Source organism: Poromitra crassiceps, assembly GCF_964638095.1.
Source record: "Poromitra crassiceps genome assembly, chromosome: 19".
NCBI classification, from domain to species: Eukaryota; Metazoa; Chordata; class Actinopteri; order Beryciformes; family Melamphaidae; genus Poromitra; species Poromitra crassiceps.
In genome coordinates, this window is record NC_139646.1 from 19,961,036 (window position 1) to 19,984,801 (window position 23,766).

Consider the following 23,766-nt stretch of genomic DNA (forward strand, 5'->3'; position numbering starts at 1 on the left):
CATCATTGACCACAGCTTGACCTTTCTAGTGGACTGTTGATCATTAGACTTGGGTTGTTGACCCAGATAGTGCAGATGCACGGGGCAAGTGTTAGCGAGTGTCACCTGGATAAGCCTGTCTGAGCCGCTTCATGTTATGGCTGATCTTCGACCAAACAAGTCTCCTCAGCTCACACCGCAGTCTGTCACTCAGAATTATGATGTGTAGGCTACCCTAAGCAAACAATGTAGTAGCCTAATCCTATACATTTGAGATGCATAGCCTACTATGACAATATCAGCAAAATTATACATTCTTATAAGGAAGAGTCTGTGGTACCCATGGTAGAAAGAGTAGTAAGCAACTAGAATGTCCTAGTGGAAGTATTGTTACGTTGCTGATATACTTAAATAGTTCAAACTACTGGTGTAAAAATGTACCAAGTAAAAGTGAAAAGCAGCCCAATTTAAAATGTACTCAGAATAAAAGTTTTTTTTTTTTTTTTTTTATACAACACCGTTAGCTGTGTTCTTTCGATCAATTATACTATCAATGGTTCTTTCCCACGGTTCAAAGCCAAATTTTTATGCCTCCGGGTTGTCCGTATGTCCGTCCGTCTGTCCGTCCGTCCATCCGTCCGATGTTTGTTAACGTGATATCTGAGGAACGCCTTGACGGAATTTCATCAAATTTGTCTCAAACATCGACTTAGACTCAAGGATGATCTGTATCTCTAGTGAGGTACGGTGGTGCAGTGGTAAGCACCATCGCCTCACAGCTCGAAGGTCGTAGGTTCGATTTCCACCTGGGCCGATGTGAACACTGAAGGAATGCGTGCCCGTCCGCGTGTCCTCGAGTGCCCACCACCCGGGTGGGGTCGGCAAAATGGCCTTTCTGTGTGGAGTTTGCATGTTCTCCCCGTGCCTCCCGGGGGTCTCCTTCATATAGGAACCCCCTTCACAAAAACATGCAACATCCTGGTTGCTTATATGGTTCCTCCTCTGATCGTTAAGGGCGCCTGTTCAGAGAGAGGGGAACTGGTTGGAATAGCGTGAACCTCCCACGTGCTATGTCCTACCGGTGAAGCTTCCTCGGGCAGGTGAAAAGATGCGGCTGACTTGACTGCCCATGTCTCGGAGGATGCATGGAATCAGTCTCGGCCCTCCCCAGATCGGCAGAGGATGGAGTAGCAACCAGGATTGAGTAATTCAAATGAGCACTAAACGGGGGATAAAAATGGGATAAAAAATTGGGAAAAAAAACATAAAAAAAAAAAAAAAAAAAAAGGATGATCTGATTAGATTTTGGTGGTCAAAGGTCAAGGTCACTGTGACCTCTCGAACGCCATTGTCAAGTTCATTAAAGCGATATCTCAAGAACGGCTTGATGGAATTTCTTCCAATTTGGCTCAAACGTCGACTTGGGCGCAAGGATGAACGGATTACATTCTGGTGATCAAAGGCCAAGGTCACTGTGACCTCTCCAACGCCATTTTCAAGCTTGTTAACGCCATATCTCAGGAATGCCTTGACGGAATTTCATCAAATTTGTCTCAAACATTAACTTGGCCTCAAGGATGAACTGATTACATTTTGGTGGTCAAAGGTCAAGGTTACTGTGACCTCACGTACGCCATTCCCAAGTTCGTTAACGCCATATCTCAAGAACGGCTTGATGGAATTTCTTCTGATTTTGCTCAAACATCGACTTGGATGCAATGATGAACCGATTCCATTTTGGTTATCAAAGGTCAAGGTCACTGTGACCTCTCGAATGCCATTTTCAAGCTGGTTAACCAATATCTCAGGAATGTCTTGACGGAATTTCTTCCAATTTGCCTCAAATGGTGATTTGGACTCAAGAATGAACTAATGGAGGAGGCATAAATCCGCGGTGCGGTCGTTCTAGTTTAATTCGAAAATGTTGACATTAAAAACAAAAGGCTCCACAGTGATTTATGCTTATGGAGAGCCACACGTGTTGTAGCTACTGTAATGAATGTAGCCTATAGAAGTAAGGGGTAATGTTTGGATGTGATGTTTGGATGCCTGTTGTTATTATTATCATTATTATCAAAGTATTTTGTTTAGCCAAATCTCCAAGGTCTACAGAAGAGAACAGGAGATCAATTTGCCCTGACTGAAATGTAGCCTAGCTCCTGATAGCGCAGTCTAGACTCTGAAGTGCTGAAGGAGTTGCATAATCCAGTCTCCAATATATGACTTCAGTTGTTTAGCCTATAAACAAGCTTATCTATCTGCGCGTTCGGTTTATGGGTGAAAGGTGAGCGGCGTTGTCTGAAGGACGGCACGCCTCCAAACCGCCTTCTGGGGGCGTGCAGCGACGTCACTCGGGGTTGCCCGGCGTGGAATTGCTACGTCAAGACGGAGCGGAGATAACCGGAAATTGGGAGATTTTGTCTTCGAAATAAACGCGTGTGTCCTCGATTTTGCCCCCATTTTCTCGCCAATTCCCCCCTGATGCCCCGGTCTCTGCTCCACCCTCTGCTACCAGGAGAAGAATACTGTAAGTGTTGGCCTGTTGGGTTATAGAGAACAAGAATTTCTTATCAAAATACACAGTGGGATCGTTTGATTAAATGGGCGGGAGGGAGTCAAAAATGCTGTAATATGGACACAACAAATTATATTGTATTATGGTTTAGGTTAGGTAGACTGTGATGAATGTGTTCTTCTACATAGTAAATTTAAGGTAGAAGAAAAAATACTAATTGATGACTGACTGATGACTTAAGCAATTAAACATAGAAAGGTGTCAACTACTATAATGACAATATCCTGCAGAATACTACTGAAATTCCCAGTGCTTTGTTCTTGATGTATGTATTAGCATAAAGTGGGCATGCCCATTCTCATTCAGAGTGAGATGAGTGAGACGTCAATGATCCCCCTTGAAAATTACCATGCCATGTTCACCTGTCATTATTTTATTTTGAAAACGCTGACCGGAAGTGCCGCGTTTCACCCCCTCCGGCTTGACACCGTTCGAGCATGGTCGGTATCTGTCCTGGTGAGCCCAGCGCGTGCGGTGCCCTTTATACCCTGGCAGAGAGGTGCTGTCAGTCCCGGAGCATCAGCGGATCGGTGAAAGTACTGTGTGTCCACTCACAGGAGGCACATCGGACGGACAGAGCGCAGTGCAGTTTCGGTGAGCCCCGGGCATGTGAAGCCGCTTTCTCCTTGGATGACCTACACAGGCCACCTTCTGCCTGCAGGAGCATCGGGTTATTAGAGCAAACACCTGCGGATTCATTACACCACCGGGCATCGAGTCAACAAGTCTAGGCTCCAGGCCGACCGACCAGCTGACCTGGAAAAAAAAAAACACGCTGCAATATTATTATTATTATTCCGCTCGTGTCTGCGTCACGAGGAGGAGCGGACACAAGACTGGGGGATTGCATCACAGTTGACGGTGTGCGCTTATACCACCCTACAGAGTGACAGGAGGACGGGACTGTTTTTCTTGTCTTTTCATATATGTAGTAGACACCACAGAAGTTTTGGGGTTCACATGATGTACACAATCACCAAAGGTCCCAGTAAACTTGTGACACAGCGGAGGACAGGTGAGCAGCTACACAAACCAGTCTCACATGATGCAATGTTGCACTGAGATGAATGGCATGGTTACACTTCGGATTTCTGTCATATATATGCAATGTAAGTAGCCCTAGCCTACTCTATACGTGTCGTGAACCTACACTTATCTATATAACCATTGGAATTGTCTCTTTAGGTCCCACACAACAGATTGAGAGTAAAACCAACGACCTGAAGCTTAAATCGACATCTTGGCTCACGTAAGTAGAAATCAGCTGTTTTCTGTGCGTGTAAAAAAAATGCGTTTGCAGGCTGCTGGGCAGCAACATGGGCCCAAAATATCCAACACGTGCGCTGTGTGCGATCATGTAACGTCGATGTGACTTTTAGGTAACAACGCTAGATCCATTATCGGACGCGGTTACAACCCAGCTCTTGCTTTCAATTTTGGCGACACAACACAGCTCGTTTTCGTTTGTTTTTAGCCTAATCACCTCGGGGTCATCCCTATGTTCCCCGGTCATCTGCCCTCTGCAAAATGTAGATCTAACAGGTCGATTCTTATCTGGTTGCCTTTTTGGTTGACCTGAATGAGGTGACAAGCAACAACTCAAACTGTTATTAACACCAATGATTCGCAACTAGCTTCTGCCCAATAACCGTGACCTTGCCAGGTTAGCTGTGGGCCCTAGCTGCTAGTAGCCTACCTGGGAGGCTTGTTTAGGGGCCTGCCCTGGGGGCTTGTTTTTTTTAAATGCCACAGCAGCATGGCTCTGGTTACCAGGGCTGGATCCACAGGAACCGTTTCAGAAAGGAAGAGTATCCTAAGCTTCCTTCAAGTGCTGTCGGAAATATAACCCCCCATAGAGAAATCCTAGAGCCTAGAGCAAACATCCACATAAAACACTGTTTAAAAAATACAATAAATAAAGTACCTTACCTTGCCTGTCCATTTTGCTGGTTGGGGAATTGTCCTAATTACCCTGGAAACTGGCCAAAGGTAGATGTTGTGACATCACTTAGAGATATTTACAGGAATTTGAGGGCAGAAAAGTTCAAACGAGTTACCCAAAAATCAACAATATTATGTCACGATTTGGTGTCAGCCCCTCAGAATCAAGGAGAAAAGGGTTCTTTCTCAACAGTCGACACAAATAGCGTCAACAATCAAAGGGAGAAATCTATTTTGGAAGAGGCAAATATACCATTATTTCCTCCACTGATAGCAGCCTCAATAGACCAGAATGTATTGCAGCCACAAGACTTTTTGAATTTTGAGTGATTTTGAGTAACTAAAGCAGGAGTCTTGCTGCTTCTCCACTGGAAAAAAAAACTCTTGCTGTCTTGCTCTTACTACTATAGCTCGTCAGTAAATTCACCATCATAGCAATTAAAGGAACTTGGGATGTCTTTCTGATTTTCTTTGTCAGACAATTGCACGGCAGTAAAAAGTGATTTGATTCAGGGGTTTCAAAATGGCATTACTTTCCATAAAACAATCTATTTCAGCTGTAAAAGCTAAAGACTAACTTGAGGTTATAGGACAGTACCTGTGTTAATTCAACCAAAATCTGGTATCCATTACAAGGTAATACAAAAGCCTATTGGCCAACTGAAGTTAACCAGCAACTGGCTCTCAGTACTGAACATGCTGATTTCCTTTACCTGCCATTTGTCAGCCTGTTTCTTGTAGACAGCATGAAATAAGGGGCTTAATTTGTAAAGATATATCCAAATCCCCTCTACTACTACAAGGCTACTACTACCTCCTGTATTTTGTTGTGATGTTGATTTATCCCCTAGTGAGCAATTTCCCAGCTAACCCCCTTGTTCTCTCACTAACCCCCTCTCTGTCTCACACTAACCCCCTCGTTCTCTCACTAACCCCCTCTCTCTCTCTCTCTCTCTCTCTCTCTCTCTCTCTCTCTCTCTCTCTCTCTCTCTCTCTCTCACTCTCACTAAGCCCCTCTCTCTCTCTCTCTCTCTCTCTCACTAACCCCCTCTCTCTCTCTCACACAATAACCCCCTTGTTCTCTCACTAACCCCCTCTCTCTCTCTCACTAACCCCCTCTCTCTCTCTCACAATAACCCCCTCGTTCTCTCACTAACCCCCTCTCTGTCTCACACTAACCCCCTCTCTGTCTCACACTAACCCCCTCGTTCTCTCACTAACCCCCTCTCTCTCTCACTAACCCCCCCTCTCTCTCTCACTATAACCCCCTTGTTCTCTCACTAACCCCCTCTCTCTCTCACTAACCCCCCCTCTCTCTCTCACTATAACCCCCTCGTTCTCTCACTAACCCCCTCTCTCTCTCACTAACCCCCCCTCTCTCTCTCACTATAACCCCCTTGTTCTCTCACTAACCCCCTCTCTCTCTCACTAACCCCCTCTCTCTCTCACTAACCCCCTCTCTCTCTCTCTCTCAATAACCCCCTCATTCTCTCACTAACCCCCTCTCTCTCTCACTAACCTCCTCTCTCTCAATTCTCCAGCTCTCCGCCTCCTAAGATCGTGTTCAATCGTCTGAACGGGAAGCGCTACCACACCGCGGCCGGGCAGAAGGCCGATGGTCCCGCGGAAGGCTTCACTCCTGCACACGAGGAGAACGTCAGATTTGTCTATGAAGGTGAGGTGGCCACAGGATAGGATACAGGATTAGTTTGAGATGTGTGTCATACAAGTCAAAGTCATATACAGAACATATTCTGTCTGCTTGTCCCAAAGCTCCATTGAAGCTCCATTACGCTTATAATAAGTACAATATTCAAACCCAAGATGCCATTTGTTTACGGCTGCACCATTAAAGGTCTTCGGGTATGCCCGAATACCCAAGGGTCCGACCCGGACCCAGCCGGGTCTCAGGTGGTCCATTCAAAAGAAGTCAATCACCACTTTATATCTTCAAATAAATTAAAAACAAACTCATCTGAAAAATTAGCACTTGAACCTACATCAGCGTGATTAAAAACAAAAAATGACTCTCTCTCTCATGTCTTGTGGGATCTTTGGGATCCTGACTAGAATTTAAGAACGTTTTGACGGTTTGAACAAAGCTCAGCTCTCTGACAGACCCACCGGTGGGACAAGGCAGGGTGCAAGAGGTTTTTAAGAAATTGCTGCCATCCACAGAGTGAGTCAGTGGAGAGAAGAATGCGAATAGTCACGAACACAACAAACATTCAAAAGAATCCCAGTGTACAAGTCCTCTTTCTGTCATGCACTTTAACCCGGCATGCCTTAGTGCTCGCTAATACTTTCATGCCCTGGTGAAAATGAATGACTTGCAGTGCTGAATCAGCATGAAGCAGCACCTATGTTATTCTTGGTTGAATCAGCATGAAGCAGCACCTATGTTATTCTTGGCTGAATCAGCATGAAGCACCTATGTTAAGTTAAGTTAAGTTAAGTTATCCTTTATTTATCCCCTTGGGGAAATTCATCCTCTGCATTTGACCCATCCTCTACTAGGAACCTTCCTAGAACTAGGAGCAGTGGGCAGCCACTGTGCAGCGCCCGGGGACCAACTCCAGTTCTTTTTGCCAGTACCTTGGCCAGGGGCACTGACAGGAGTATTAACCCTAACATACATGTCTTTCTTTGATGGTGGGAGGAAACCGGAGCACCCGGAGAAAACCCACACGGACACGGGGAGAACATGCAAACTCCACACAGAAAGGACCTGGGACGGACCGGGGTTCGAACCCGGGACCTTCTTGCTGTGAGGCAACAGTGTTAACCACTGAGCCACCGTGCCGTCCGAATGTTATAGAGCTGAAGCAGCACCTATGTTATAGAGCTGAAGCAGCATGAAGCAGCACCTATGTTGTTATGAAGCAGCACCTATGTTATAGAGCTGAAGCAGCACCTATGTTATTCTTGGATGGTGCTGAATCAGCATGAAGCAGCACCTATGTTATTCTTGGATGGCGCTGAAGCAGCATGAAGCAGCACCTATGTTGTTATGAAGCAGCACCTATGTTATAGAGCTGAATCAGCATGAAGCAGCACCTATGTTATTCTTGGATGGTGCTGAATCAGCATGAAGCAGCACCTATGTTATTCTTGGATGGCGCTGAAGCAGCATGAAGCAGCACCTATGTTGTTATGAAGCAGCACCTATGTTATAGAGCTGAATCAGCATGAAGCAGCACCTATGTTATTCTTGGATGGTGCTGAATCAGCATGAAGCAGCACCTATGTTATTCTTGGATGGTGCTGAATCAGCATGAAGCAGCACCTATGTTGTTCTTGGATGAAGCAGCACTTATGTTATTCTTGGATGGCCGCCACACAAGACCCTTTTGTCACCAGAGATCGTTTGAGTACAGCTGCCCGCCCAAAGACAAGCCCCGCCTCTCATGCAACAGCCTTTATCTGCAAGTTGCTTTCAGATAAAAACACACATGTTTGTACAGCTACCTTACTGAGGACATTCATTGACATAATGCATTCCCTAGCCCCTCACCATAACCATCGCAACTAATAATGTCTACCCAATTCTAACCTAACCCTTAAAATCAAGTCTTAACCTTCAAACAGCCCCCAAAATGTCCTCACTTCCCCAATGGCCTCACTTCGCAGAAGCGATGTCTTCCCCCCAGGATGGCGAAGGCATGACCCGGCCCTCTCTGCCTCTGATTGGCCTAGCGTCACGTTGTTCATCCAATCACATTCGCTTGGCTATGCTGAATCTCTTTCTACAGTCTGGTCAGTCACTCTTGCGTTAGAATAAGCTGAATTAAAGTTCACTGTAAATGCGCATTGACCCTGTTTTTATCAACCTCTAGATCACCCTTGATCAATTCTCACAAATCTTTTATCATTTTTGAAAAGATTTGTCGATAGGCTGCATACGTGCATTGTCAAGAGTAGCGACGGCATTATAAACCATAGACCAGACTATATTGAAAACATAAACACACAGTGGCGTCTTTCATGCACGCCAAGCGAAACTGCTGTCTGCCTGACCACAGACTCACTGTAGAAAGAGATGCAGGATAGCCAAGCGAATGTGATTGGATGAACAGCGTGACACGAGGCCAATCAGAGGCAGAGGGGGGGGGGTCATGCCTTCGCCATCCTCAGAAAATAAATATCACTCCCAGGACCCAGACCCTTCAGTGTGTTATCTGTGTGTGAAGCTGAAGGCCTTTGCTCAGGCTGATAAACACTCTCCCAGCCGGTCTGGCCCGCCCCCAAGGCCTCTGGGCCCGCCCCCAAGGACTCTGGGCCCGCCCCCAAGGACTCTGGGCCCGCCCCCAAGGCCTCCAGGCTGCCTCACTTGAGTTGTGTGTGCAAATTTACCTCCTATTTACATTTTCCTACAAATGGAACATACTCTGCAAAACTAGTCACTTAACCTCACGAGTCAGTGTCCCTGTGTGTTGTTGATTTGATACAGCAGACACGTTTTCCATTGTTATTTTGTAGGAATGAAAAAATTCAATATATCGCAATACGAAAATGTGACGATCTGTATTGTGGCGCAGAAAAATGAATCGCGATAATGGCTACATTTGATTCAGCTGTAGTAATCATAAATGAAACTGATTCACCATCACAATTTCACAAGCTCTCCTTCCAAATTATATAATCAATTTGCACTTTATAATGACACTTTTAAATTGTTGATTACATTCTAGCAAGCCAATGCCATCACACTATACTTAGTCTCTCCCCAGACTCAAACATTACATGGAATCGCTGCGCTCCACATACTACATAAGTGAGTCTGTGCCACTTCACAGCCACTGCTGGTTTTTGAAGGCGGGTTGAAATTGAATGAGTGACAGGTCGTAGCACCGATGAGAGAGCGGTTCGAAAAATGGGCTGATTGGGGAAGACTGAATCCACCACTGGCCAATCACTGGCCAAGTGGGGGGGAAGCATCCCAGACCCAGAGAGAGCTCTGCAGCATGCAGTAACGTACAGTAGTGTATCAGCGTAAGAACTCTCATGGGTCTGGCGTTGAGACTACACTATACTTAACAAGTGTCCACGCCACTGTGGGTTCCTCTAACCCCGGTGTGTCTGTGTCTGTGTCTGTGCAGCGTGGCAGGAGGTGGAGCAACAGATGGGGGATGTGGCGGGGGCCAGCAGGGAGCCAGCCAGCACCCAGGGGCCCGTCCAGTACACCGAGAAGACCCCCAGTCCTGTGATGAAGAGTAAGCACCTTAGACTCTCTCTCTCTCTCTCTCTTACACTGGGATGTCTCTCTCTCTTACACTGGGATGTCTCTCTCTCTTACACTGGGATGTCTCTCTCTTACACTGGGATGTCTCTCTCTCTTACACTGGGATGTCTCTCTCTCTTACACTGGGATATCTCTCTCTCTTAAACTGGGATGTCTCTCTCTCTTACACTGGGATGTCTCTCTCTCTTACACTGGGATATCTCTCTCTCTTAAACTGGGATGTCTCTCTCTCTCTTACACTGGGATGTCTCTCTCTCTCTTACACTGGGATGTCTCTCTCTCTTACACTGGGATATATCTCTCTCTTAAACTGGGATGTCTCTCTCTCTTACACTGGGATGTCTCTCTCTTACACTGGGATGTCTCTCTCTCTCTTACACTGGGATGTCTCTCTCTCTTACACTGGAATGTCTCTCTTACACTGGGATATCTCTCTCTCTTACACTGGGATGTCTCTCTCTCTTACACTGGGGTGTCTCTCTCTCTTACACTGGGATGTCTCTCTCTCTCTTACACTGGGATATATCTCTCTCTTAAACTGGGATGTCTCTCTCTCTTACACTGGGATGTCTCTCTCTCTCTTACACTGGGATGTCTCTCTCTCTTACACTGGGATATCTCTCTCTCTTAAACTGGGATGTCTCTCTTACACTGGGGTGTCTCTCTCTTACACTGGGATGTCTCTCTCTTACACTGGGATGTCTCTCTCTTACACTGGGATGTCTCTCTCTCTTACACTGGGATGTCTCTCTCTCTCTTACACTGGGATGTCTCTCTCTCTTACACTGGGATATCTCTCTTACACTGGGATGTCTCTCTCTCTCTTACACTGGGATGTCTCTCTCTCTCTTACACTGGGATGTCTCTCTCTCTTACACTGGGATATCTCTCTCTTACACTGGGATATCTCTCTCTTACACTGGGATGTCTCTCTCTCTCTTACACTGGGATATCTCTCTCTTACACTGGGATATCTCTCTCTTACACTGGGATGTCTCTCTCTCTCTTACACTGGGATATCTCTCTCTTACACTGGGATATCTCTCTCTTACACTGGGATGTCTCTCTCTCTCTTACACTGGGATATCTCTCTCTTACACTGGGATCTCTCTCTCTTACACTGGGATGTCTCTCTCTCTTACACTGGGATATCTCTCTCTTACACTGGGATGTCTCTCTCTCTCTTACACTGGGATATCTCTCTCTTACACTGGGATATCTCTCTCTTACACTGGGATGTCTCTCTCTCTTACACTGGGATCTCTCTCTCTTACACTGGGATCTCTCTCTCTTACACTGGGATGTCTCTCTCTCTTACACTGGGATATCTCTCTCTTACACTGGGATCTCTCTCTCTTACACTGGGATGTCTCTCTCTCTTACACTGGGATATCTCTCTCTTACACTGGGATCTCTCTCTCTTACACTGGGATGTCTCTCTCTCTCTTACACTGGGATCTCTCTCTCTTACACTGGGATCTCTCTCTCTTACACTGGGATCTCTCTCTCTTACACTGGGATGTCTCTCTCTCTTACACTGGGATCTCTCTCTCTTACACTGGGATGTCTCTCTCTCTTACACTGGGATATCTCTCTCTTACACTGGGATCTCTCTCTCTTACACTGGGATGTCTCTCTCTCTTACACTGGGATATCTCTCTCTTACACTGGGATGTCTCTCTCTCTCTTACACTGGGATGTCTCTCTCTCTCTTACACTGGGATATCTCTCTCTCTTAAACTGGGATGTCTCTCTCTCTTACACTGGGATGTCTCTCTCTCTTACACTGGGATGTCTCTCTCTCTCTTACACTGGGATGTCTCTCTCTCTCTCTTACACTGGGATATCTCTCTCTCTTAAACTGGGATGTCTCTCTCTCTTACACTGGGATGTCTCTCTCTCACTCTTACACTGGGATATCTCTCTCTTACACTGGGATGTCTCTCTCTCTTACACTGGGATGTCTCTCTCTCTTACACTGGGATGTCTCTCTCTCTTACACTGGGATGTCTCTCTCTCACACTGGGATGTCTCTCTCTCTCTTACACTGGGATATCTCTCTCTCTTAAACTGGGATGTCTCTCTCTCTTACACTGGGATGTCTCTCTCTCTCTTACACTGGGATGTCTCTCTCTCTTACACTGGGATATCTCTCTCTCTTAAACTGGGATGTCTCTCTCTCTTACACTGGGATGTCTCTCTCTCACTCTTACACTGGGATATCTCTCTCTTAAACTGGGATGTCTCTCTCTCTTACACTGGGATTATCTCCTGGATTGACATACAATTCCCAATCACTGGTTTTCCTGCATTGCATACCAGTCTCCATTTTGTTTAGCTAAAATACTCCAGAGAAGGGAAGGCGCTGTAAATCTGACTTCATAGCATCTAATCTCACTATACAGTTTTATGACATCCTGGCACATAAAGTGTAAAGCCTGGATTATGCTTGACGCTTTGGCCGGCCGCACGGAAATGAGAGACACGGAATCCGACGAGGAAACGTGTGGAGCTTGTATACTCCGTGTGGGTTTCTGCAGGCGGAATTGAGCGAGAGTCTTGAAAACTCCACTTTGTCCGCCCGTCCGCGTCCGCGTAGTTACAAATTTCGGCGTGCGCACGGCCGCTCGAAAACCGTCCGCACGGAGCCTTGCGGAGGGGCGTGTCTGCTGATTTGACGTCACTTTTCCGCGCGGACACTCTCATAATGAGACCTTAACCCCCCTGAACTCTCACACTGTAATTAACCATGTTTTGTTGTTGTTGTTGTTGTTATTTAAAGCGTGAAGGCTGATTGGCTGCTCACATTTCTGTCTGTGAATCACATGCCAAGTGTCTTTTGTTCTCAGCTTTATCTGTAGCCAGAGGAAAAGTGTTGTAATAGTTAGTCGGCTTTAATTTTTAACTCGTCATGCCTGAGAGAAACTGGCCCCTCTCGATAACCCTGCTCTGACTGCTGATTGTACACTGGCCCACACCTGTCTGCTCTGACTGCTGATTGTACACTGGCCCACACCTGTCTGCTCTGACTGCTGATTGTAGACTGGCCCACACCTGTCTGCTCTGACTGCTGATTGTAGACTGGCCCACACCTGTCTGCTCTGACTGCTGATTGTAGACTGGCCCACACCTGTCTGCTCTGACTGCTGATTGTACACTGGCCCACACCTGTCTGCTCTGACTGCTGATTGTAGACTGGCCCACACCTGTCTGCTCTGACTGCTGATTGTAGACTGGCCCACACCTGTCTGCTCCTGTTCCCTCAGGTCATAGAAACACGTCTGACTTTTTACAAAGAGGCACTCTGCTGTGTTTCGAGTAGTTAAAAACGGACTGACTTGTTCCAGATGTAAAATGAAGCCTTTTAACTTTTGTTCATCACACATCTGATTTTTAATGTTCTGTTAGTACCCGCTTCACCCCCCTTGTCTGATTTTCTTTTAACTGTTTGGTGACACAGATCTGAATTTATTATCATACATGTCTTCATGGTGAGAAATCTGATGTGCACACCACATTTTCAGAGACATAGATTTTCAATGTCAAATGTGCAAATAATTATAAAAAAAATGCATTACATTTTTTTCCGTTTAGATTCTGTTATTCCATTATTCAGTTTAGTGGTGTGTTAAGCTTCTGGCATACTCTTCGCGCCCAGCCAAGCGCATAGGGCGCACGGCGATTATGACGACATCGCACGGGGCGTGTCGGGGGGCGAGGCCTGAGCGCAGCGCGGCGCGTCCATGGAGATTTTTCTATCAGCGCGTCGGTTTTGCTGCCTGTGCCTGAGATCTCCGTGGTAGGCTATCAGCGGATATCTGCTGTGATTGAGTCCTCACTGTCGTAAAGTCGCCTTCAAAGCATGCTGTTCGATTATAACGAACTAGTTGTGTGGCTTAGCCTTCCCAAATGTGGAGGGGTCGTTTTTTATAATTTAATACATAGAATTGGGAACGTTACATTCAATTTCATTCAGACTGCCTGGAGCCTGGAGCTGCGCACTGAGTATGTTCTGTTTTGGCCCGCGCAGAGTGCGCGCGCCCTCCTCTGAGCCCCGCCTCCAGCGCGTGCGCGAAGAGTATGCCAGAAGCTTTAGTATGTTTTCCCCCCTTCTTTTATTTGAGGTTTCGATGTTTGTCGGGCGGGCCTTTGGGATTTAGTTTTTCCTTGTCTGCACAAATGAATAACTGCATCTCTCCTTTCTGTTATGGGAAAAAGAAAAACAATCCATTCTGTTAACCCATTGATACCTGATGCAGCATTTGTGTGTGTATCCCTTTAAGACCGCGTTAACGCGGTTCGCGGTCTTAAAGGGATACGCACACAAATGAGGGATATACACGCAAATGCTGCATCAGGTATCAATGGGTTAATACTTTGTCCCTCCTCTTCTCGTTGTGTCTCTCTGCAGACTTTGTGCCCATAGACCTGGAGGAGTGGTGGGGTCAGCGTTTCCTTGCCAACATTGCCAACCTGTCATGATTGGGTGAGGCTTTGGGCTGGGGGTGGAGCAGAGCCTCTTAGGCCTCGTAGGTCCAGCGGCGACAGCATCAAGAGGGCGGAGATGAGCCGAGTCTGCCTCCAGGGGGCGACGGATCGTATGAACACCTCTGACCCTTTGATGTCCTGCGCTTCATGCTGCTGTAGAGAACGCTGGGTGCGCAGTGCGTAACCCCCCCCTCGCAACAACGGCTTGACTGTGAACGTGGTGTCGACTCAACGGTGCGCTGCCAAGGATCCCTCTCTCTATTTGAATGACCCGTCAGATAGAAGATCTGAGATTTTTCTTCCAAGTGTTTAAGAAAACTGCCTCCTTCCTCAAGTGTGTTCAGCCGTATGTATTTCTTGACTGATCTTTGGATAGAAAAGTATTGAAGAGCAAATGAAAAAAAAGTAAAGTTTTTCCAAGATTTTCCTGTGTGCTGGAATTATTTCTTTGTACATAATTTTAGCCACTAGTAAGAATATGGTTCCCTAAATATTTTCCATTTCACAAGTCCAATTCTTAAAAATAATAAAATTAAATAAAGGTTTGAAGATAGTTCTTGATCGGAAAGAAAGGTTGGTATTCAATATGATGTATGCTGATTGTAGGTGGACACCAAGACATGTCATATCACACTATAGCTTAATATTATCGGCAGTGTGCTACTTTGAAAGCATAGCTTAGGAAGCTACCAACTACCGGTACTTCACCATGGAAGTAGTTCGAACTACGGCAAAGCTACCCAAATGTAGTTTAGGAAACTACAAGCTATGAAGAAAAAGTAGTTAAAACTACTTTAAAAAAAGCATTAAATTGACAATGTATCCTACATGTGTTATATGAAATAAAATATAATAGCCTATGAAAAAGTCACATGCCAGGCAAAAAAATATGCCTCAATTGAGTTTATTGCAATAGCTGAGACCCAATTTATTCAATGTTATATTTTTGTTGTAAACAAATCTGGGGTCTGTTTTATCGGACAAACTGTAAAGATGAGCACGTCTTTAAAACTGTTAATCTCTATCACATCTATATCCCATAGAGATAAACAGTGTCTATCTCTATCACATCTATATCCCATAGAGATATATCTCCATCACATCTATATCCCATAGAGATAAACACAGTGTCTATCTCTATCTCATGTGTTCATCATTCCTTTCCTCCTCTGTGTGTGTGTGATTGAGAAATGAGATGCAGGTGGTGTTCATCCTAATTGGCCTGGTCAGGTGTCAGATTGCTGCTGGCTGATTGGCTGGTGGAGAGCATTTAAGCCAGCTGATGCCATCCTGTCGCCCCTTGCTCTCCTCATTCCCAACGATGATGGCTGCTGTGCTGACTGCTGTGTTCTGTCAGGTAGGAACTGTGTGTAGACCTACTTTAGTAGTTCTGCAGAACTTTATTAAGATGTGTCTTTATCTTGGTAGACCTGTGCAGTCTAAACTGTAAATAGTTACCTTCCAGATCTACACTTTTGTACACTGTAAATAACACTTACCCAAGTAGCAGAAAGTAGGGGGAGAAGCCCTTTAGTTTTTTGTAACATTTTCTCATGTTTATTTTGTAGGAGCTTATAGGTAAGAGCTGTGTCTCATTTAATCCATCATTTTCTTTTCTTAGGTAAATTTAAGGTTGGTGATTAGTTTGATTGGTTAGTTGTGTTGGGGCCATGCTGTGCTCTGAAACTAAACCTGCTACTTGTGAACTTGTGATGGTGGTTTGGCTGATCATCCTTGGGAGTGGGAAGAGTGAGGGCACTTTTGTGTTGCGGTCCGGTTCCCCGAGGCCGGTTCCTAACATAATTGGGTGCTTGTCTGCTTTTCTCATTCGTCAGCACGTCGTCTGTGAGTGTGTGTGTATATATATTTTGTATGTTTGTCTGGTGGGCAGTCTTTGTGCAGGTGGTAAATGGTGTTAGTCAAGGTGCCTTTGCATGGAGCTGAGGAAGCTCATGGTGGTAAAGCTGGTGGAGATGTTTGTTGGAGGAGGAGGAGCCGGTCAGAGGGGACCAGTAAGACTGAGGAGGGGCGTGACAAGGCAGGGCCGTCAGTAGCACCGTTTCTCCTCTTTCTGTGTAGACTGCTACCCTACAAGAGTCTCCGTACATAGACTTGCCTGTCACTCTGACTCCCAAGCTGTCTAAATCAGCGATACAGACGTATTTTCAAGTGTCACAGAAACATTTCAAAGCCACATATTGAGAAGAAGGGTTCATAGCTTCTCGACATCGGGGTTAGAAAGCTCGTCGCTGCTCATAAATGCCTCTTTTCATCTGAAGTCTGTACTGGTGATATTTTTTACCGAGCTTTCGGCCAGAGTGGCGCTGTTGAGCGCTCTGACGGCTGGGAGCTCTAACCTGGAAAAAATATCACCAGCACAGACTTCAGATGAAGAGGCATTTATGAGCAGCGTCGAGCTTTCTAACCCCGACATCGAGAAGCGATGAACCCTTCTTCTCAATATGTGGCTTTGAAATGTTTCTGTGACACTTGTAAATACGTCTGTATCACTGATTTAGGCGGCTTGGGAGTCAAGAGTCACAGGCAAGTCTATGTACGGAGACGGGACTCTTGTAGGGTAGCATAGTCTACACAGAAAGAGGAGAAACGGTGCTACTGACGGCCCTGCCTTGTCACACCCCTCCTCAGTCTTACTGGTCCCCTCTGACCGGCTCCTCCTCCAACAAACCTCTCTCTCCACCAGCTTTAACCACCATGAGCTTCCTCAGCTCCATGCACACCATTTACCACCTGCACAAAGACTGCCCACCAGACAAACATATAAAATATATATATACACTCACAGACGACGTGCTGACGAATGAGAAAAGCAGACGAGCCCCCAATTATGTTAGGAACCGGCCTCGGGGAAGGGGACCGCAACACAAGTGCCCCCACTCCTCCCACTCCCAAGGATGACCAGCCAAACCACCATCACAAGTTCACAAGTAGCAGGTTTAGTTTCAGAGCACAGCATGGCCCAACAACAAACTAATCCCCAACCTTAAACTTACCTAAGAAAAGGATGGATAAAATAAAGACAGCTCTCACCTATAAGCTCCTACAAAATAAACATGAGAAAATGTTACAAAAAACTAAAGGGCTTCTCCCTCCTACTTTACTTGGGTAAGATGTTAGTGTACAAGAGCTGGAAGTAGCTATTTACAGTTTAGACTGCACAGGTCCACCAAGATAACACATCTTCAAGTTCTGAATAACTAAGTAGGCCTACACAGTTCCTACCTGACAGAACACAGCAAAGACTCAGTTGGGACTAGCAGTACAATGAGTGGACTCATAATTCAATCACACACTGAGGAAAGGAATGATGTGCACACATGAGAAAGACTGAAACTGTTTAATTCTGTAGATAATAAAGTTTTGAATGATAGCCCCCAAACATTGTATTTCAATAACTTTCTGCATGGGTTTGCTGTCATTGCCAACGATGATGGCTGCTCTGCTGACTCTTTGGTCTGTCAGATGAGGTAGGAACTGTGTGGGCCTACTTTAGTAGTTCTATAGAACTTTTAGATCTGTCCTTGTCTAGGTAGACTTGTGCAGTCTAAAATGTAAATAGCTACCTTCCAGATCTATACTTTTTTTACACTAAATAACTCTTACCCAAGTAGCAGAAAGTAGGAGGGAGAAGCCCTTTAGTTTTGTAACATTTTCTCATGTTTATTTTGTAGGAGCTTATAGGTGAGAGCTGTCTTTTATTTAATCCATCCTTTTCTTAGGTAAGTTTAAGGTTGGCGATTAGTTTGATTTGTTGATGGGGCCATGCTGTGCTCTGAAACTAAACCTGCTACTTGTGAACTTGTGATGGTGGTTTGGCTGATCATCTTTGGGAGTAGGAAGAGTGGGGGCACTTTTGTGTTGCAGTCCCCTTCCCCGAGGCCGGTTCCTAACACAATAGGGGGTCGCCCGCTTTTCTCGTTAGTCAGCACATCGTCTGAGTATATATATATATTTTATATGTTTGTCTGGTGGGCAGTCTTTGTGCAGGTGGTAAATGGTGTTAGTCAAGGTGCCTTTGCATGGAGCTGAGGAAGCTCATGGTGGTAAAGCTGGTGGAGATGTTTGTTGGAGGAGGAGCCGGTCAGAGGGGACCAGTAAGACTGAGGAGGGGCGTGACAAGGCAGGACCATCAGTAGCACAATTTCTCCTTTCTGTGTAGACTATGCTACCCTACAAGAGTCCCGTCTCCCTACATAGACTTGCCTGTTACTCTGACTCCCAAGCCGTCTAAATCAGTGATAGACGTATGGACAAGTGTCACAGAAACATTTCAAAGCCACATATTGAGAAGAGTTCATAGCTTCTCGACGTCTGGGTTAGAAAGCTCGACACTGCTCATAAATGCCTCTTAATCTGAAGTCTGTGCTGGTGATATTTTTTCCGGGTTAGAGCTCTCAGCGCCACTCTGGCCAAAGGCTCGGTAAAAAATATCACCAGCACAGACTTCAGATGAAAAGAGGCATTTATGAGCAGCGTCGAGCTTTTGAACCCCGACGTCGAGAAGCTATGAACTCTTCTTCTCAATATGTGGCTTTGAAATGTTTCTGTGACACTTGTAAATACGTCTGTATCGCTGATTTAGACGGCTTGGGAGTCAGAGTGACAGGCAAGTCTATGTACGGAGACTCTTGTAGGGTAGCAGTCTACACAGAAAGAGGAGAAACGGTGCTACTGACGGCCCTGCCTTGTCACGCCCCTCCTCAGTCTTACTGGTCCCCTCTGACCGGCTCCTCCTCAAACAAACATCTCCACCAGCTTTACCACCATGAGCTTCCAGCTCCATGCAAAGGCACCTTGACTAACACCATTTACCACCTGCACAAAGACTGCCCACCAGACAAACATAAAATATATATATACACACACTGACACACGACGTGCTGACGAATGAGAAAAGCAGACGAGCACCCAATTATGTTAGGAACCGGCCTCGGGGGAACCGGACCGCAACACAAAAGTGCCCCCACTCTTCACACTCCCAAGGATGATCAGCCAAACCACCATCACAAGTTCACAAGTAGCAGGTTTAGTTTCAGAGCACAGCATGGCCCCAACACAACTAACCAATCAAACTAATCCCCAACCTTAAATTTACTAAGAAAAGAAAATGATGGATTAAATGACACAGCTCTTACCTATAAGCTCCTACAAAATAAACATGAGAAAATGTTACAAAAAACTAAAGGGCTTCTCCCCCTACTTTCTGCTACTTGGGTAAGTGTTATTTACAGTGTACAAAAGTGTAGATCTGGAAGGTAACTATTTACAGTTTAGACTGCACAGGTCTACCAAGATAAAGACACATCTTAATAAAGTTCTGCAGAACTACTAAAGTAGGTCTACACACAGTTCCTACCTGACAGAACACAGCAGTCAGCACAGCAGCCATCATCGTTGGGAATGAGGAGAGCAAGGGGCGACAGGATGGCATCAGCTGGCTTAAATGCTCTCCACCAGCCAATCAGCCAGCAGCAATCTGACACCTGACCAGGCCAATTAGGATGAACACCACCTGCATCTCATTTCTCAATCACACACACACAGAGGAGGAAAGGAATGATGAACACATGAGAGAAATATACAAGGACTGAATGTGAACATTCATTGAGTTTATGACTCAGAGCTTGGGACACCTTGTATATTAGCCTGTATTATCCCATACATGTAAAAAGCAGCTGTGATGGCAAAAATTAGGCTTACAACATATACAGTATATAAAATATGTGACTGTGTGTGTGTTTTGTACATGATTAGTTCATTAACTATGGGCTTAATTATAAATGAGTTATGACTGAACGTTACTATAAAGCACACATGGGCAACATACGGCCCCCTGTGTGGCCCGCGATGGAATTGCAAAACAAGTTTTTTTTTTTTTTTTTACAGTGCACCTGAACGCAACATGCAAGATACCCGCTGAATAAGTGTCCAAATGTTCATTAGTCCATGGGCCAAGGCTGAAATTTTGACATATCGGTACCACCTGAGGTGACCGCACGATTTTGTTATTTTTGTCTTCCTACATGTCTCTAGTTTATATTTTGGTATGATAACCCTTCCGATTTGGTAGCTTAAGGATAGTTATCACTCTGTAAACAAACCTACCCCAAAAAAATGACAAAACCCTGATTTCATCATATCTCCTGAACCACACATGATAACGCAAAAAATGTGATGTCTACCCCTATGTTTTCATGGTCAGGGATTACAATGACACCCTATACAACATCATAAACTGTTCACATGAATAGTTAATGGTGAATTCAGTGGTGTTTTGGTGAATTCAGTGGTGTTTTGAGAAGGATACAATGCAATTAGTCCATGGGCCAATGGTGAAATCGGTACCACCTAAGGGGACCGCGCAATTTTTGTATGTTTGTCTTCCTATATGTCTCTAGTTTATATTTTGGTATGATAACCCTGCCAATCTGGTAGCTTATTGATAGTTATCACTCTGTAAAAAACCTTCTCCCATATAAATGACAAAACCCTGATTTCTGTGTATTAGTCCAGATGATATGTGAAAATCATGTTCACTTTTTCATAAATGCATGAAACTTGGTACGCTTATAGTTTGGGGCCCCGTAAATCTTCTGAAATTAAGCCATCACAAAAATGCCTCGTGGTGGCCATTTTAATTTCGCCATAAGGGAATTATGTAGTTTGCATCATATCTCCTGAACCACACATGATAAGACAGAAAAGGTGATGTCTATCCCTATGTTTTCATGGTATAGGATTACAATGATACCATATAGAACATCATAAACTGTTAAAGTAACTAATCAATGGTGAATTTAATGACGTGAGAAGGAAATCACAGTTTCTGATAACTGATGCTATAACCTCAATTCCATGACCACTCTCTGGCTAACATTTTTTGATGAGTAATTTGACTTCTATGGGCCTTTTGTTAAAATAGCCCCCAGGCCCCTCCCAAACATCCTGCGACTTTCTGCCAGACGGCCAAATCCAAGATGGCCACTGGTACAATCTTGAAAAATTTACTTTTGAACCAGAGCACCTAGAATAATGTATGAAGACACTTTTCGGTGTAAGTCAACCACAAAGAATCTGATTCTGACATCAGTTTTACATTCTGACATAATTTTGACCCAGAATTCCAAGATGGCTGCCATCCAGTAGCATGAAAACTTAACTTTTGAATGGCAACATATACGTATGTGGTAAAGATACAATTGGGAGTGCTGCATTCGGTCAAGAAGACATCAATATAGGTTAGCAGAGTAAAAATCAGGTGCTCTTCCAGGATCGGGCATATATAGATAGAAGATGAAAAAGAGGTAGCTGTCCAGTGTGGTTGCAGGAAGTTCCCCAGGTGTTGAAAGCAGCAGAGGAAGACATCCGAGGCACTCTGAATTATATTAAAAATCCTTTATTCTACAGGGAGAATACCCTGTATCCCTGTAGAATAAAGGATTTTTAATATAATTCAGAGTGCCTCGGATGTCTTCCTCTGCTGCTTTCAACACCTGGGAAACTCCCTGCAACCACACTGGACAGCTACCTCTTTTTTTATCTTGTATATACGTATGTGGTGTTTGGGGTTTACCATTTTTAGAGTAAGGACGGAGATTAACAATGGTGAATTATAGCTATTTTAATTGCAAATCCATGCCTACCAAACATGGTTTAGTAATGACAATTATTGTGTTTTGAGGGTAATTTCATAATTATGTTAGTCTCGCTGGCCAGCCTCCCCTCCCTACCGGGAGAGGAGTCTGGCGCCACGGAAACAGGCAACTGGGATAAGCCCTCCCCTGCTCTACAGCTGCTCCCCATTGGAGCGACTGTTTCAGTGGCTGCCGGATGTCCGCTCCCGGCTTATTACAAGCTCTGTCATTGGCTCCGACCATGTCAATCAGAGCGGCTTCCACTCCTCCCTGTGTGTCGCTGTAAATAGTGCCCTGCTGCCTCAGTGAAAACAACAATGCTAACTAGCTAGCAAGCTAACGGCAGAAACCGACACGCTAGCTCGTTGCTACACGCTGAAAAGGGCAAGTTGGATTGTTGGAAAGTATTTTCCAAGGGCACTGCCACTAAGCGCTGCCCATCTCAATCCCACTATGGAGACCTGCGTGGGAGGGGAGGCAGGCCAGCGAGACTATGGGATAGGTGAAGGTGAATAGCCTATGTCCATTGTCCAACAAGTTTTCTAAATTAATTTCCCTCTTTGCGATGTGATAAAAGTTTCTCAGTGAGTTATAGTTGATTGCCTCACTGAATTATCTGCTAATATCCAATTTTAGCAACAGAATTTGATGTCCTGGCGTGGCACGTCCCTGTGTAATGACATATCCAAAAGGAATTTTACTCTGCGCTGTGCTGCACAGCATAGAGATTATGGTGCGCTCAAGCGCAGCGGGGTATTTAGCGCGTAAGAGGTGTTTTTTTTTTGCGCGTAAGAGGTGCTGCCCCGTATTCTGCGCAGAAACGCCTGATTGTGGCACGCCTATGTCCAGTAAAAATTATAACAGGCATGCGCTTGTGCACGCCCCCAATTTGCATTGCGCGCGGCGTACCGCTTTTGCGAAGATAGGGCCCCCGGGACTTGCAAGAATCTGGTCAACTTCTCCTCTCCTGCAGCATGGGCTGATTTTAAGTCTGCAATGAGTTCATCAGAGAGGCAGGCAGACTGTAAGGTGCGGAGGGTTGGGGAGGCCAGGTCAAACGGGAAGGAGTTGAACTCATGCATGCAGGCATCGCTCAAAATGGATGCAAAAAGGTGCAAACACACCAGATGCTGAAGTGACGAAGCATCTGGAAGCGCAGCCAGTTTCATTTTGGCGCACTTGTTAGCACATTAGACCGTTCAGTCAGACCAGCCGTGATGCTGCCGGCTCGCCCCATGCAGAGATTGTTTCGGCGTCTGATCTATTTTTGTGTGAGACCCGCGAGTGATTGTGTGAAGCCAGATAGGAAGTCAGTACAAGTTGTCACCGGCGTGACACACAGCGGCACTTTGCGTCTGCAGCATCACAATCATCTTCCACCCTCCTCCCTGCATGCATGCTCCAACCCGCTCTGACTGACTGGTGGCGAGCATTTATGGATTTCATTTCCACTCCCTCCGTGTCGAATCTGTCTATCTCAAATGCCTGTGCCACTGTGAAACAACAACATCAACAATGCTAGCTCATTGCTACATGCTGAAAACGGTTGGATCGGGATTGTGCAATAAAGCAGGCCTGCTTGATACTTTTGGTGGATAGTTGTAAAGGTGAACGGAGCCTTTTTCCCCTATACTAGGAGGGTGGAGGTATTAGCAGCCAGACTCTGCCATTGTAGGGAGGGTGTCTGGCAAGCGAGACTACCCGGGGAGGAACTCAAGGTAGGAGCTGCTGAGATGGAGTGGAGCACTCCAAGGCAGTGATTGACCTGGTTGTGGTCAACTTGTAAACCTCCACGAGTTGCTGGAACATTGTGTTTTTGATGAATGTGTGACCTTATTCAACTCCAACATCACATACAGGAAGACGCAGAAGAGCAAGCGCATCTA

At 45.4% G+C, this 23,766-nt stretch overlaps 1 protein-coding gene across 1 annotated transcript; it reads left to right on the forward strand.

The window, feature by feature from the left end:
• Positions 1-3,056: 3,056 nt before the first annotated feature.
• Positions 3,057-14,635, forward strand: mcrip2 (MAPK regulated corepressor interacting protein 2). Its single transcript, XM_083655353.1, has 5 exons — positions 3,057-3,569; positions 3,740-3,803; positions 6,037-6,170; positions 9,595-9,708; positions 14,149-14,635. The coding sequence occupies exons 1-5, from the start codon at positions 3,515-3,517 to the stop codon at positions 14,217-14,219; spliced, it is 438 nt and encodes a 145-aa protein (XP_083511479.1). The 5' UTR covers positions 3,057-3,514; the 3' UTR covers positions 14,220-14,635.
• The last annotated feature ends 9,131 nt before the right edge of the window (positions 14,636-23,766 follow it).

Excerpts from the sequence above, each read along its gene's own strand:
- mcrip2 (XM_083655353.1), top strand. The coding sequence starts at position 3,515 with ATGATGTACACAATCACCAAAGGTCCCAGTAAACTTGTGACACAGCGG. Across the intron at positions 3,570-3,739 it reads TGTGACACAGCGGAGGACAG|GTCCCACACAACAGATTGAG; the intron begins GTGAGCAGCTAC and ends TTGTCTCTTTAG. Across the intron at positions 6,171-9,594 it reads CGTCAGATTTGTCTATGAAG|CGTGGCAGGAGGTGGAGCAA; the intron begins GTGAGGTGGCCA and ends GTGTCTGTGCAG.